The 16,693-nt window shown below is 38.2% G+C and overlaps 1 protein-coding gene across 3 annotated transcripts in view; it reads left to right on the plus strand.

Moving 5' to 3' along the window:
- The window catches only part of NFKB1 (nuclear factor kappa B subunit 1), a 178,009-nt gene that overhangs the window by 134,970 nt on the left and 26,346 nt on the right, over positions 1-16,693 (plus strand). For all 3 annotated transcript variants that reach the window (XM_043972943.1, XM_043972944.1, XM_043972942.1), the window contains 6 exons: positions 1,513-1,604; positions 4,641-4,779; positions 11,920-12,063; positions 12,927-13,013; positions 14,766-14,957; positions 16,551-16,692. In XM_043972943.1, the coding sequence (XP_043828878.1) occupies positions 1,513-1,604; positions 4,641-4,779; positions 11,920-12,063; positions 12,927-13,013; positions 14,766-14,957; positions 16,551-16,692 (796 nt within the window). The remainder of the gene's footprint in view (positions 1-1,512; positions 1,605-4,640; positions 4,780-11,919; positions 12,064-12,926; positions 13,014-14,765; positions 14,958-16,550; position 16,693) is intronic.

The following is a 16,693-nucleotide window of genomic DNA, read 5'->3' on the forward strand; positions in this document are numbered from 1 at the left end:
TTCCTCTTTTCTTCAGAACTCTAGAGTATGTTTGCATAATTTGTCTCTCATTAATAAAATTTCAGTATCTTCTCATCAATTAATTGATTTGTGTGAGACTCAACTCTAGACCATTAAATACTAATTATTTAATGGACTGGAGAAAATTTTCCCATTAATATTTACTCCTGTTTATAACTGAGTAAATTCTAAACGACAGAACATGTGCAATTTGTTAACAAGGACAATGATTAGCAAAGACTTACATAACAATTTAAAATACTGTGGCTATGAACAGTGCCCCAACTTACGTCACCTCGAACCCTCGATATGACAGCAGATGACTCCTCGTTTGCCTCGAAACTTAGTTTCACTCCATTTAGTCCCCTTTTAGATAATGATTCAGATCAAGATTCTAGAATCTTGATATTTCTCTTCAGTATGACGGCTAAATTCAGTCTCTAGTTAAATAAGTCAGATTAGTCCATTATTCTTGGCTTCTCTTGGGCAATCACAGGAAATGGTCTTCAAAAATTCACTGTGCTTATCAGCTTTTCCCAAATTTTTCCTAGAATTCTCTTTAAGGGTTTCTTTCTTTATAACATCACTTATACCAGTTCTGATGAGAAAGGAGTTTTCCATCACCTTTTCCATCTCTGTATTCTCCTTTATAGATCCTTATTTGGGGATTACAAATAAAACACATCTTCTTCCTGGGATCTCCATAGGGAGAACTGTATTTCCAGATACCCTTCAATTGACTCTTTAAAAACTTCCAGCACACACTGCTTTGCTAAACATTCAATTGGAGCTTTTGGGGGGGTTCTTAAAGCTGTAATAACAGCAGCCATAGTACTCATAGATTCCTTAAAACATTTGCATATTTCACACCCAAACAAACCTGTTATTTTTAGGCAGAGCTTGTGCATTTTTTCTCCTGATAAGGAATAAAAATAGGCAAGGAATAGTTACAACCTAAAGGCAATAAATGGAGTAGCAGATGTATTTCAGTGAAATGGAGTGGCAGATGTATTTAATGTTGTAAATGTTAGTCGATGACCTTAACTTCTGTTGGAATGAATAGGGACTGTCCCACCTCCTACTACCTCCTACAGTGAATTTAACAATGGCATTTTGAGAGTCCCTACAAAAATATTCAAAAAGGCAAAAAGTTAATTTTAAGATTAAAAAAATAAATAAATAAAGACCCAAAGTTACTGTAACTCAATTGGTTTTATTTATTAGATAAGGAATTAAGATGAAAAAAAGATGGAATGGGGAAAAAGTCAGTGGATCTCCAACATTTTGGGGCAGCTGCTGTATTCTGAGGTATCCAGCAGATACCAGCAATTGTCCTAGAAGAAAGTAGCAAGTGTTCTAAGGTGATGTCAATAGTAACAGATTGGCAAGAATGGAGACAGATGTGGCATGTTTTGAAATGATATCTTTTCAGCAATATGATTCCTTCATTTTCAACCTGCTTACAAGACATCATTAAAAAAAAACCCATAAAGAGGTGTAACTCTTTTATAGATGACATCCAAATTCGTTTTTATGAAGAAGAGGAGAATGGTGCATTCTGGGAAGGCTTTGGAGATTTTTCTCCCACAGATGTTCACAGACAGGTAAAGAGATCTTTTGATATTTTTTGAGAGGCATAGTGCTACGATTTGATATAGTGCTAGAAATGTTAGCCACATCAATAAAATAAGAAAAAGAAATTGGGGGAATGAGCAGTCTGTCAACAGGCATTGATTAAGCACCTATATTGTGTGACAGGCACTGTGCTAAGCCTTGGGAATATTAAGACAGGCAAAATAAATGAAAGAATGAACAGCGTCAAGGAGCTTATAGTCTAATGAGCAAATGAAACAAAATCATTGCTTTTGTATGTGTTTGAGAGACAGTTTGGAATCACTGAAAAGCAAAGCGACCCTGGGATCACAATTTCTGCATTTCAGTCTCAACTGTGACACTTTGTAGCTCTGTGGCCTTGTGCCAAATCCTTTATCCTCTTTAAACCTCAGTTTCTTTATTTGAAAAATTGAAGGACTACAAAGTGAAATACTTCCATAAAATTACATAAATACTTTGATAAATATTCTTTTTTTTTTTTTTTTGAGTGAGGCAATTGGGGTTAAGTGACTTGCCCAGGGTCAAACAGCTAGTAAGTGTTAAGTGTCCAAGGCCGGATTTGAACTCAGGTACTCCTGACTCCAGGGCCGGTGCTCTATCCACTGCGCCACCTAGCTGCCCCAATAAATATTCTATATAATTCTATGTTATATATCTTTACATATAATTATATATGTTATATATTTTACATATAATTATTATATTCTACATATAATTTAATATTATTCTGGGTATGATCATATATTATATTCTATGTTTTGCATATAATTATATATTATATTCTATATACATACTTCTATAAACTCTATAAAGTATTGTTGAGGAAGTATTTTGTCATCCTTCAGGTGCTATATAAGTGTGAATAGTTATCATGACAAAATTTAGTCCTTTGTCTTCACAAAAAGAATTGGATCATTTACATCCCTTATTTAAATCCTGTGACAAAAAACTTGAAATAACTGTGAAGTGTTTTTTTTCTTTTTTGCCACCCCACCCCCCACCCCCGAAAATCATTAATCATGCAAGTCCCCATGAGATCACTGAGTCTCAGACCCTATGACAAGTCTTTGGTATGTCTGTCTGTTTGATTCCTTGATGAATCATAGGCAGTGAGTCTCTGTTCTTTTCTTTTTTAATTTTTAAATTTAAATTTTAAATTTTTGGAATAAAACAAGCATTTCTGTAACATAGTCTAATAAAAAAGATGATTGCGTATGAAACTGCCAATCTATAGAATACAACTTATTATTGTGTTTAAATATATAATAAAGTTATCATGTATATTTCTTTTTTTCTTCTCTTCCCCAGATTACTTACCATTAATTACACACACACACACACACACAGACACACAGACACACAAAATTATTCTATACATCTATTTATCAGTTCTTTCTCTGGATGCAGATAGCACCTTCTTTCTTATGTGTTCTGTAGTTTATTTGGGTATTTATGATAGTCAAAATGACTTTGTTGCTCAAAAGTTGTTCTTTTCTCACAAGAGTGGCATGCTTGAACATTAAATAAATGTTGTTGTTCAGTCATTTCAGTCATATCCAACTCTTCATGACCCCATTTGGGATTTTCTTGGAAAAAGTACTGGAGCGGCTTGCTGTTTCCTTCTCCAGCTCATTTTACAGATGAGGGAACTGAGGCAAACAGAGTTAAGTGACTTGCCCAGGGTCATACAGCTACTAAGTGTCTGAGATTTGAATTCGTCTTCCTGACTCTAGCCTAGTGCTCTATGCACTGTGCCATGTAGCTGCCCCTATAAAGAAATATGAACTAAACTTCACTGAAAAGTATTTCTTTTCAGAGTTGGTGTTCTTGTAGCTTGTGTATTTTATCACATCATAAAAAACCAGAAGGGTCGGCTGATGAGAACTTTGGCTATGATTAAAAGCTGAGAATCTGGAAAGCCCAATCCTGAGGAATATTGATGAGGACATAGTTATCATGCAGGCAAAAAAAGGACTACATTTGGAGTCAAAACCTGAGTTTGTTCCTCCTCTCTTTGCCACTTATTGCCTATGTAATCTTGGACAAACCAGTTAACCCCTTTGAGTCTCAGTTTTCCTCCTTGTAAAATGAGAGGTTCAAGCTGTGTGAATTATGAGATCTCTTCCAAGTATTGATTTATGACCCTGTTAGGAGTGAAATCAAGAAAATGTCCCAGCCTCTTTGGGAGGGTGAGGTTGGAAAGGCAGCAAGACATCAAACCTCCTACCCTCCTCACTTCCTCTAAAGTAAGAAAACTCCTCCCTCTTCCAATAAGGATCTTCAACCTAGAGTTTGGACTACTGAGATGTTGCATGACTTGCCCAGGATCACACAGTCAGTGTGTATCAGAAGTAGGACTGGAACCCAGGTCTTCCTGAGTCTGATGCCTGCTCTCTAACCACCATTCCACACTGCCTCTATCCCAGCAACATATTAGAGCATATGTGTTTTCAGGTCCCATGCTATTTGCAAGAGTTGGTTGAGTTTTCCTTGAGGGTGCAAAGAACTCTGAACCATAACACACAGGAGGAGTGTATTTGATTTCTGGGGTGGTACCTCCTGGGCAGTTACCTTTTTTTCCTCTCTTCCCTCCCCCCTCCCCCAGCTATTCATTTCAGTGCTGTTAGAAGCGGTTATAGCACACTCTTAGGGTAGAGATGGAAGAGGGAAAGAATGGACTGCCTATTTATTGGACCATCTCATAGGTGTGAAATTTATACTCATGGGCATGACCAATTTTAAAACACTGGGGAAAATGGAACAATAAAAATTAGGTTGTTGATCATTTAAAATAGGCTTTTTTATCCAAAACATTTTACTGAGAGAGAGAGAGAGAGAGAGGGAGAGAGGGAGAGAGGGAGGGAGAAAGAGAAAAGGCAAGTGGGAGAGAAGGGAGAGACAAAGAAAGAAAGAAAGGAGAGAGGTAGAGAAAAAGGAGAGAGGAAGAGAGAAGGAAAGAAAAAGAGGAGAGAGAGAGAAGCCACCCATCCTTGTCCTACATAAACCTGGGTCTCTCTGTCTTGCAGTTTGCCATTGTATTCAAAACTCCAAAGTATAAAGATGTCAATATTACCAAGCCAGCCTCTGTGTTTGTCCAGCTTCGGCGGAAATCTGACTTGGAAACCAGCGAGCCAAAGCCTTTTCTGTACTACCCAGAAATTAAAGGTAAGTCATTTTTGTCTTTTGCAATCATTTCTCTAAGACATCGAAATATAATGTCTGTCTGGATAGTTTCATGATTGTGGATCCCCTGGAACCCAGCTGTCCATTTTCTGGAGAAGAATCAAAAGAAAGGCTATGTTGGTCTTCCCGTATTAAGCACATGTATCATAGTACGCTGTCCAAGCTTATTTGAGACCGCAAGGTTTTGTGATGGATTTCCCCCAAATACATAGTAACACTGTGTTCATATAATCGGCAAAGATCACAATTGGAGTCATATCCAAAGGAAAACTCTGCTAATTTTCCCATGGAGCACAAAAGGAAAATACAAACCTGGGGAAACATTAAAAGCATCCTGTTAAGAATGCTTTTGGAAGTTATTGTTCTAGAAATTTCTCTTATGGGATGTAGATTTGCAATAATTATGTTAAGGAACAATTCAACGACTATTTCCCACTAAATGCATGGTGGCACTGTGCTAGGGCCTGAGGATACAGACAAAAATGAAACATCTCAAGGAGCTTACATTCCATAGTAAGGAATGCTATGTGTACTCATAAATAAATGATAATGAATGAATAATATACAATGATTTAATAAATATGTTATATGTGATAATAAAACATATATACGGATATAACACATATATGATATAAAATAAAATAACCTAGTTAAAGAATGCAGCATGGAAGACCTCAAGCACACTGGGTAGAACTCCTTGTGGCAAACTTTTGGGTAGGCCATAGACAGATTGGGCAGGAGTGGATGAGTTCCGTTCAGTGGTGTTGGAGATTTCCCAAACTGATGAGATCATTGGTCCCTTCTGAGTACGTAATTGCTTGCACACATGAAATAAATTCCAGGTTATTGTAGTGGGGGAATGGAAAGGAACAATGGTGGTACAATGGAAGCAGTAGGAAGGGAACATTTTATTGGGGTTATTTGAGTTTTTTAAGTGGCTAAGGATTATAAAAGACAGAAATGAGGAGGGAATACATTCTTAACCCAGAGGTGGTCTGTGCAGAAAATACAGAGAAAGAAGATGAAATGCTTTGTGGGAGAAAAAGCAAGAGGACACTTTTTTGGGAGATAACAAAGATAAACAAACATTCTCTAAGGGTTACTGTTGAGACTGGTCTTATTTAGCATTTCCATAAATTATCTGGAAGAGAAAGTGCATAGTCAAATTTCCCAGTTTGTAAATTATGTTAGACTCTTCTGGGCAGGGAAATCCTACAGGGTTGAGCTGTAGGGTGATAATAATAGAATACAATCTACTATATGCCAGGCACTATGCTAAGTGCTTTATGAATATTATCTCATTTGATTTGATTGAGAGCAAGCTCTCATCTGTCTGTGTAACTAGGCAAGAAAGGGACAGGTGAGTTCAATTTGAGGAAATGTAGAGAGAGAAATAATTCAATTATACTGTTAGCACAATGGTCTCTGAACCCATAAGGTTTTTGTTTGTTTGTTTTGGTCTGGACCTTTGACTCATAATTGTTAAGAACTCTCAGTGAGAAATTCCATCTCCAGACATACATGGAGAGCGGTGTTGAGTCTTGGAGAGCTACCTGCAATACTCAAAGGTTATTTGTGATTTGTCTAATTATGTGTCAGAGACTGGACTTGTATTCTGATCACACAACCTCCATCATGGTCCAGGAAATTGACCGTAGAGTTATTGTCAAAAATTCTGAGAAGACATTGGACTGATTGGTTACCAAGCAAAGGTGCTAGGCATTATCAGAAAAATAGATTAGATAGATAGATAGATAGATAGAAAGAGAGATAGGTAGATAGAGATAGAAAGGAAGAGATAGGTAGGTAGATAGATAGATGATAGATAATGTATGTATATTTGTATATGTATATAACATATAGATATAGATAGATAATGTATTTGCATGTTTATATACATATGGAAATAGATAATATATGTATTTTTGTATATGTATATACAGATAGGTAGGTAGGTAGATAGAAAGATAGATGATAGGTAGGTAGGTAGGTAGGTAGAGATAGAAAGATAGATGGGCAGGTAGATTAGGTAGACAGATAATGTATGTATATTTGTATATATAGGTTTATATATAGATATATGTATTTGTATATACATATAGATATACATCTATATATTTGTATACATAGAGATTTGTGTATATATATTTGTATGGATATAATATATGTATATTTGTATATGTATAGATAGGTAGATAGATGTATATACAAAATCCAAATTATCAGCAATATATATGAGGGGTATATGTATGGGGGGGATGTATACACACCTATATATAAAACCCAAAACATCATCCCATATTGGCACACAATCATACACATACCCATGGAATATCGTGAGTATTTCTGGTTGTTGGCCTTAAGAAAGATGTAAGGGAAATAAACAAGTAGCAGAGAGGGGAACAAAAGTCATAAAGAGAATGAGGGGAGTCACTGTATGGAGGAGGAGGAGTAAAAAGATACAAACTGAAAACAAAAGCTGAGAGATAGTATGATCAAACTTTATATAACTGTAGATGGATATAGACTTTAAGAGTCAGTGCCTGGGAACTAGGAGTACCCTGTAAAGTTTCAAAGGGAAGAGGTTAGGAGAAATACAATTAATAAAGAAGAGCTAGAATTTATATAGCACTTTACAGGTATTTTATATTCATAACAACCCTGGGAGGCAGGTGCTATTCTCATAAATGAACAAATTGGGGCCAGTAGAGGTTAAGTGACTCACCCAGGATCACATAGCTGGTAAATTTCTATGATTGGATTTGAATTCAGGACTTATTGATTCCAAGTGCACCATTCTATCTGTTTTAGACATCTGGTTTAGACATCATTTAGAAATTGGGTTACCATAAGAGATGATATTGACTGAAAATATACTTTCAGAAAAAGTGTTACTAAAATGATGGCTATCTGGTCTGTAATAAATTCCTAAAGGAAACCTAAGGTGTTTGGGGAGGGAGGAAAATCCATCTCAAAGCACAGCATCATGATGTAAATAGAAAAGGTCCCCCGGTCAAAAATCAGGGTTTTTGGCTCTTTTCTTTAACTTGCTGTGTGACCTTTGGCAAATTATTTAGTCTCTGGACCTTTATGGTGTTGGCCTAAATGAAGTCTAAAGTTCTATCTGGGCCCAATATTTCCATAATTTCTCTCATTTCCTGACCATTAAGGTTATTTTCAAGATGGGTAGCTGTGACTTTTCACAATAAAAATTCCCTTAATATGCCTTTCTAGAGAGAGGATACGGGGCTGAATGAGCCAGGGGCCTGGCCTAGTGTAACTAATATTATGGTCAATCCAAGACAGATTCAGAATGATGGTCTGTGAATATAATAAGGTTGACCATGTGGGATTCATGGTGTTAACTGCTCTTAGTTGAAATAAATAAACCATTTGTTATGGAATGTAATAGAGTCATATTTATTGGTAGGGAATCCATTTTACTTTTAAAAATTTCCTCCAAACTTCCCATTTTTTGGACAAAATTCAACTGAGTAACAGTCATGGTGTGGACTAAGGGAAATGAATAAGAAAACCCAAATTCCAACTTTAGTCTCCTTTTGAGCATCCATCTTTCCTTTAAGAACTTACTGGATATGGGGCAGCTAGGTGGCACAGTGGATAGAGCACCAATCCTGTATTCAGGAGGACCTGAGTTCAAATATGGCCTCGGACACTTAACACTTACTAGCTGTGTGACCCTGGGCAAGTCATTTAACCCCAGTTGCCCCACCGAAAAAAACCAAAAGAACTTACTGGATGATGGATGCTTCCATCTTGTTCTCCAGGCCTCTTTACCTGAGATGTCAAGGACCAGAGCACTATGATGTCTAAACAGCAACATCTAAGATGAGTAATCAATTGGGCTTTTAGTTCATAGTGGTAAAATTTAGGGGGAAATCAATGAACCCATTAAAAGTTGTGAAATCACATTGAAAGTAGTGAAGTGAACTTCCCCAGATCCAGATTCACTCATCTCTAAAATTACACATCAGTGAAGTTTCTACAGGTGGTGTATTTCCTCAAAAGTAGACCAAGCCTGGCTCCTTTCCTCTTGAAGCAATCCCTTAAAATATCTGGGCTTGATTTGAAAAATCCTCATCCTCCTCTTCTTCATCCTCCTCTTCATCACCACCACCACCTGATGAGTTCAGGGACTAGAAAGAGACTTTTCTTTATAATTAGGTTTCTTCTCTCTCCTCTCCGAGCCATGTACTATCACGACCTACGCCATCTTCCTTTGTTATTTCACTCTCCCCCACTCCTTTCCAAAGATCAATCCTCTTGATTCTACCCCCCAGCCAGCTTCCATGCTTCATTAGATACTTTACTGCTTCCTTTTCTGTTGCCTACAAATATATCAGCATATCATGCAAAAAAAGAAAAGAAAAGAAAAAAAGCCATTTGCTTCACCTTGATACTACCTCAAGCCACCAATTCTCCCCTTCCTTCCACATCCAACCTTTTTAAAAGATGGTGCTTTGATACCTGTCTCATTTTCTCATCACTTCCTTTGTAAGCACCTAATCTCTTACTTCTCCCAACATTCTACTTCAACAGTTGCCTCCCAGATCATTAATGACAACCCAAAAGGCCCTTTCTTGTTGAGTATGTTATAGTAGAAATTCCTTTATGATGTGGGTTGGAATGGATGGCTACTGAGGTCCAGACCACCTTTAAATTTTAAATTCCTTTTTTTTGGCGTGCTATGAGGGCTAAGTGACTTGCCCAGGGTCACACAGCTAGTAAGTGTCAAGTGTCTGAGGCCAGATTTGAACTCAGGTCCTCTTGAATCCAGGGCCGGTGCTTTATCCACTGTGCCACTTAGCTGCACCCCCAAAAGGCCCTTTCTTAATCTTCATTCTCATAACCTTAATCCTGAGTTCATAGTCAATTTCTCTGATATTCCACTGGACATCTCATTACCCCCTTCAAACTCAGAGTGTTCATCATCTTTCCTTCAAATTCAGCTCTCCCTCCTACTACAGATGGACCAGTCTATATCTGTCTTCAGTAGGAGCATCCATTCTTAGCTGCCCCACAGACATGCAGAGAGTCATCTGCTTCTGGCTCTCCCAATCCCTTCCTTCCCTTTCCATTCCCAGGTCCTCCACACTAGTCTCTAGACTCTCTTCACCTTGCCCTTGCAACATGCCTCCCAAGTGTCTTCAGATTCTTCCCTTCTCATTTACCCCATCCCTACCAACCTTCATAAGATCATAGATCTCTACTTATAAGGGATCATACATAGTAGTCATTTAGTCCAGCCCCATCCTGATGGATGAGAAAACTGGCCCATGAGAGCTAAGACTTGACTAAGGTTACACAAATGATAAGTGGGAGAAGCAGGATCCAAACCCAGGTCCTCAGTCCGTACTACAATCTGGTTGATCTTTCTTTCTTTTTTTTTTTTTGGTGAGGCAATTGGGGTTAAGTGACTTGCCCAGGGTCACACAGCTAGTAAGTGTCAAGTGTCTGAGGCCAGATTTGAACTCAGGTCCTTCTGAGTCCAGGGCCAGTGCTCTATCCACTGAGCCACCATCTAATCCATACACCTTTAATGTCATTCCATTGAATGGGAAGTCTCCTTGACCACATCTTATTTTCAGTGGGCCTTCTCTTCTCTGAATAACTACATTGTCTCTTCAGCTCAGCTGGTCTTGTATTCTAATTATATCTTCTCTCTCCAACCAGATTTTAAGCTCCTTGGGGTCCAGATCATAAATCATCATAATCTTTTTGTTGTTTAGTTGTTTCAGTTGTGTCCGACTCTCCATGACCCCGTTAAGGTTTTGGGGTGTTTTGGGGCTAAGATGATTTAGTGATTTGCCATTTGCTTCTCTAGCTCATTTTACTTAAGGAAACTGAGGCAAACAGGGTTTATATAACCTACCTACTCTATGCAAGGCACTGTGCTAAGAGCTTTACAAATATTATCTCATTTGATCCTCACAAAAGCCCTGGGTGGTTGGTTCTATTATTATAACTGTTTTACAGTTGAGGAAACAGGCAGTCAGGTTAAGTGACTTGCCCAGGGTCATATAGCTAGTAAGTGTCTGAAGCTGAATTTGAACTTGGCTCTTCATAACTCCAGGCCCAGTGGTCCGTGCCCTGTGGGGCCACCTACCTCTACTGAAAGTCAGCATGGAATAGTGGATAAAGAGCCTTCCTCAGGGTCAGAAGACCTGGATTCAGGTCCTGTCTCTGACACATACAAGCTGTATGACCCTGGGCAAATCACTTAACCCCTTAGTGCCCTAGGCAGCTCTGTGGTTTTTAGAGCAAGTGCAGATGATCTGTATTAGCAGAAGGAGCTTCATCCTGAAGGGGAGTTAATTATCACAGATCCAGTCTTTTTTTTTTTTTTCCCTTGACTGGATCTAGCTATCTCTCCCTAGCTGCAAGTGCAGCTGGGCCTGACCCCTGTATAATGATTGACAGGGAAGCTTTGACCCGCTCCCTTTCTACCTAGGCTAGTTTGTACCCTCCCTTCTCTGGCAGCTTGGTGGCCGCTATCCAGGGGCTCACTTGTTGGAGCCAGACTCAGTGTAGGCCTCCGATTGGCTTGAGCCCCACCACAGCTCAGAACTCCCCTGCAGCTTCAGCCTTCTCTAAGAGAAAAAAATTATAGGCATGTGCCACTCTGCTCAGCTCTGGGCTTTAAAAAAAAAGAAAGAAAGAAAGAAAAAAAAAGGAAAGAAAAAAGAAATGTCACCAGTATCTTCTGTTTTGTTCTTTTCTAAACCTTCTAGTCCCATTCATTTGAGTAACTATGGGAAAGCTAGAAACTCTTGCAAGGAAACTTGGGGACCATTGTAAGCCCTTAGGGTATTGGTAGGATTTGGGTGTGTTTTTTCTTGTGGTCTCACTCTATCTGTTGCACAATTTGGTTACTCTTTGGAACTAATACAGTGCTTCTTGAAATCTAGTGTCTCTTCTCTGTAAGTACTTTCAATTTCCCTTTAAAGTGTTTAAAAATATATTCAGAGTTGATAATCTTTTTGTGGCTCCTGGTATCAACGAATTCAATCTTTTTTTCCCCTCTTCGGTTTCTCTTCTCCCTTCTTTGTCTGTCTGTCTGTCTCTCTCTCTCTCCCTCTCTCTCTCTCTCTTCAAATACAGATAAAGAGGAAGTCCAAAGAAAACGGCAAAAACTCATGCCTAATTTTTCAGATAGTTTTGGCGGTGGGAGTGGCGCTGGAGCAGGAGGAGGGGGGATGTACGGTGGTGGCGGTGGAGGTGGTGGGAGCGGAAGTGCTGGACCAGGTAAGAATACCATCGAGTGTCTCCATGTTATTAGTTTGCATGAAGACCACATTTTCCCACCCCTTCTCCCCCAATCCAGCTTATAGAAAACTCACGTGTGGTTTATACCCAGTGCTATTTTTCAGTACACACCTAAGTCTGTTTTACCTCTTGATGAGATCTCATTTTAGGTATGCAGTTATTATACTAAGCCCCTATTTGGACTCACACTATTTGCTTGAGGTAGAATGTTCTTTTCCTACAGAATAAGGCTTCAGTTAGTGTGGTAATATGGAGTCTTATTCTGTATTTTCTTGTATACCACATGTAATGTCATAGACCTTTCTTTTGGTCAAAGATGTTTGAATTAGGGTTAGCATAACCTACCATTAGCATGTCTTCTTAATTATCCAAGAATTGGGTCACCTCCCCTCACACACACACACATACATACACACACCCCTCCCTAACCCAAAAAAAGGTAGTTCACAGTTAATATTTTACAATTTCCAGAGTTTTCTGTTTTCTTCACAACAACCCCATGAAGTCGTTACTGATCATCTCTGTTAATAATATGGCAAGATGTTAAATAGTTACACCAATTAATTAATTTCATTATACAGAGAGAAGTAGAAGCCCAGGAGGTACTACGTGGTCACATACCTCCTAGTTAATGAAACAGTGGAAGATTAGAAATTTTGCAGAGGTGGAACACTGGTGGCAATGCCCACCTCTCCTTCAAAATTTCTGGAGCTCTCTGACTTGACAGAAGCACATATTCACCTCAAGAATATGCCCTGTTTGTAGTGGGGGAGAGATGTCACTGTTGACTGCTGATATAAAAAACCATAATGGCACGTCTTTTATTTCCTTTGCCTTTCTAGGATATGGATTCTCTCCCTATGGATTTTCTTATGGTGGAATTCCCTTCCATCCTGGCACAACCAAGTCTAATGCTGGCATGAAGCATGGTAATGGATGCTGGGTTTGGGGGCAAGAGCATTTTTTTTTTTTTTGGTTTTGGTTTGTTTTATGGAGCAGTGAGGGTTAAGTGACTTGTCCAGGGTCACACAGCTAGTAAGTGTCAAGTGCCTGAGGCCAGCTTTGAACTCAGGTCCTCCTGAATCTAGGGCCAGTGCTTTATCCACTGCACTAACTAGCTGCCCCTGAATGCTGGATTTTGTAATGTTAAAGGAAGAATACCCCTCTCCCCAAATCCACAAACACCAAAAGAAAAAATAACACGTGTTTACAGTTTTATCACAAAAATAAGTTTTCTACTCACATCTTGAAGAATTAAGTGAACACAAACGATATTTCGCTAAAATAGAGTCATATTGAAATTTCAGAATTATAGAGTTGGAGGGAACCCAGAAGACATGTAGGCCATATTAATGTACCGTCACAATAGTGGTTCTCAAACTTTTTGTTTATACTCTTTAAAATTATTGAAGACCCAAAAGAGCTTTCATTTATATGGGTTCTGCCTATCAACACCTTCTGTGTTGTAAGTTAAAACTGATCAATTGAAAATACTTAATAATTAATAATTTATGAATTCATTTAAAAATAATAACAAACCCATGACACATTAACATAAATAATATTTTTATGAAAAAACCCTATATTTTCCAGAACAAAAAAAATTACTGAGAAGAATGTCATCATTTTATATATTTTTTTCAAATTTCTCTTATGTCTGGCTTAATAGCAGTAGATTCTTATATTTTTCTGCAGTCTGCTGAAATATGTTGTCTTGAAGTATATGAAGAAAATCCAACTCTCCACAGATGTACTTGGGAAATGAGTATTTTAATAGGCAAATAATATTTTAGTATTCTTAGGAGAATTGTTTTGCCCTTGCAAACCCACCAAAAGTGCCTAGGAAATTCCCAGGGGTCCATGGGCCACACTTTGTGAACTGCTGAATTATGTTGTTGTTCAGTCGTTTTAGCCATGTACAACTCTTTGTGACCCCACTTTGGGTTTTCTTGGCAAAGATACTGGAGCAGTTTGTCATTTCCTTTTCTAGCTCTTTTGACATATGAAGAAACTGAGGCAAAAAGAGTTAAATGACTTGCCCAGGGTGACACAGCTACTAAGTGTCTGAGACCAGATTTGAACTCAGGTCTTCTTGACTCTAGATCCAGTGCTCTATTCACTGTGCCACCTAACTGCCCTGAACATTCACATAGAGCCTACTAATTCTATCAATAGACAATAAAGGAAAAAGAAAAGTATCTGGAGTTATTTTTTCATTTATTTTTCTTTTTAACATTTTAAATTTTGAACTTAATCATTAACAAACATGAATAGTTCAATATATAAAGTACAAGAAAGGATTACCAATAAATTTCTTTACAAATACTTTTTTTTTTAACTTAAAAGCATTCATTTACAATTAGTAGAAGCCTTCAACCTCAAAATAACAGAATGGTTTAATTTTAGAAGTTAAAAAAGTGAAATTTTCTAGCTGTGTGACCCTGGGAAAGTCACTTAACCCTCATTGCCCTGCCAAAAAAAAAAAAAGTGAAATTTGAAAATTATTGAACACATTTCTTTTTTAATAAGCATTTTAAAAACATGTCTGAAAATAAAATTTTTCTTCTCCATTTTCAGTGAAGTCCTATTATGTGATGCTGGCCCCTTGTTAACATTTTATTATTATGGGGGGGGATTGATCAGAATTAGAATCAGCTGATCTTTATTCATTATTATTTTAGGAACTCTAGACTCCTCATCTGAGCAAGGCCATGAAGGCTGTGACAAGAGTGATAATCAGAGGGACTCTGCAGAACTTTCTGGGAAAAAACTACAAACCACAGAGCAAGAAGATAAGTCCAGAGTCACTGGGGAAGATGAGGTTACATTGACGTGCACAGTAGGAGTGGAGGAAGAAGATTGTAGGTTACAGGGTGAGTGATAAGTAAATGATTAATCTTTATTGGAGGCTCTAGATAGTGAGGTATTTCCTGAAGCTGTTTCAAAGGGCTTATTGGTTCTTTTTTTTTAATGTTAAGATGAATTTGACATTTTAATACTTAACATAATACACCTTGTAGAATTTTATACTCGAGGAGCACAGTGTAGAACATTCACATCAGGTCTTTTTGTTTTTCTATTCCATCAATACCATCAGCACCGTTTTTAAATGAATACAACTGTCTTAGATAATACATCCTGATTTTCAAAAATTTCAGAGAAGGTCCCCCTTAACCCTCCACTGAAGTGCCTTACTAACAGAATCACAAAATCTGGAAGTAGAAAGGATTCTCAGAGGACATTTTTATTCTAACCTGGAAAAACCAATATCTCAAAAAGTAGTAACCCAGACTCTGAGAACAAAGACCTCCAGGGATGGAAAACTCACTGACTCCCAAAGAAAACCCAGTCCACCTTGGGCAGCTCTGGATCTCACATCAAGTCTAAATCTGCCTGTTTGCAGCTTCTACCTGTTGCTCCTAGGTCTGCATTCTGGGTTCAAGCAGAATAAGCAGAATACCTCTACCACATAAGAGCCAATCAGAAATCTAGAGATCGACTTCTTTCTACACCCCTCGTCCCACCCCCTTGCCCTCCCTAACTTATCTCCAGACCAGACATCTTCAGAATTTTCAACCAGGCTCAGGTGAAGCTTTATCTGAAAACAAGACTGGCTAAACAACTCCTCTTAGCCTTTTCTTTTGTGTCATTTTCTATATGAATTAGGTGTATGATTATTTCTGCCCTCTACTGAAAATACTGAGAACGGCTCAGATATCTGTGATATTTCTAGGCTATTTGCCAAGAGGAAGTAAGCCGTAAAAACACTAATGGCTCATGGAAACTGTCTTCCAAAGGTGGATCCATGACATGATTTTTTTTATAGGCTATCCCTCTTTCCAGCAGCATCTGAGGGAAGGGGCCCAACAGAGACAGGGAACCCTATTATTTTTTTTTCCAAAGAGCAGTAACTTTAACTTTGAATTTATAATAAATCAGCCTTAGGGAAATCACTGCTGGCAGAATCTAATGAAATTTGTACTTCACTAAGGGACTGATTATTTCAATCAGACCCCAACTTTGGCTGAGAGTCTTCATCAAGAGTTGGAAGAATTAAGATTGAAATGGCAGATTTTCTTTTTTTGTTGTTGTTTTTGGTGAGGCAATTGGGGTTAAGTGACTTGCCCAGGGTCACACAGCATTTACAGTAAGTGTAAAGTGTCTGAGGCTGGATTTGAACTCAGCTCCTTCTGAATCCAGGGACAGTGCTTTATCCACTGTAACCACCTAACTGCCCCCTGGAAGGGCTAACTATTGACTCCCATGCTTCTTCTAATGTAAGCTCCCAAATCTTTTCAAATAAAACAATGCACATCTCAGAAAGAAAGTGGACTAAATTGGTTAAAGGTTTCTTCATGTTGACTTTTTTTCAGAAGGTAAAATTACCTGTGCAAAATAGGCACAAGATATTATAGTATGATTGTTAACTATCAGCTATTTGAAGAAGATGGATGATTCCCTTGCAGGTGACTTTTTCCTAGAGAAGGCCATGCAGCTTGCTAAACATCATGCCAGTGCTCTCTTTGACTATGCAGTGACCGGCGATGTGAAGATGTTGCTGGCTGTCCAGCGCCATCTTACTGCAGTGCAGGATGACAATGGGGACAAG

The sequence above is a fragment of the Dromiciops gliroides genome, chromosome 6 (assembly GCF_019393635.1).
Source record: "Dromiciops gliroides isolate mDroGli1 chromosome 6, mDroGli1.pri, whole genome shotgun sequence".
Taxonomy (NCBI): domain Eukaryota; kingdom Metazoa; phylum Chordata; class Mammalia; order Microbiotheria; family Microbiotheriidae; genus Dromiciops; species Dromiciops gliroides.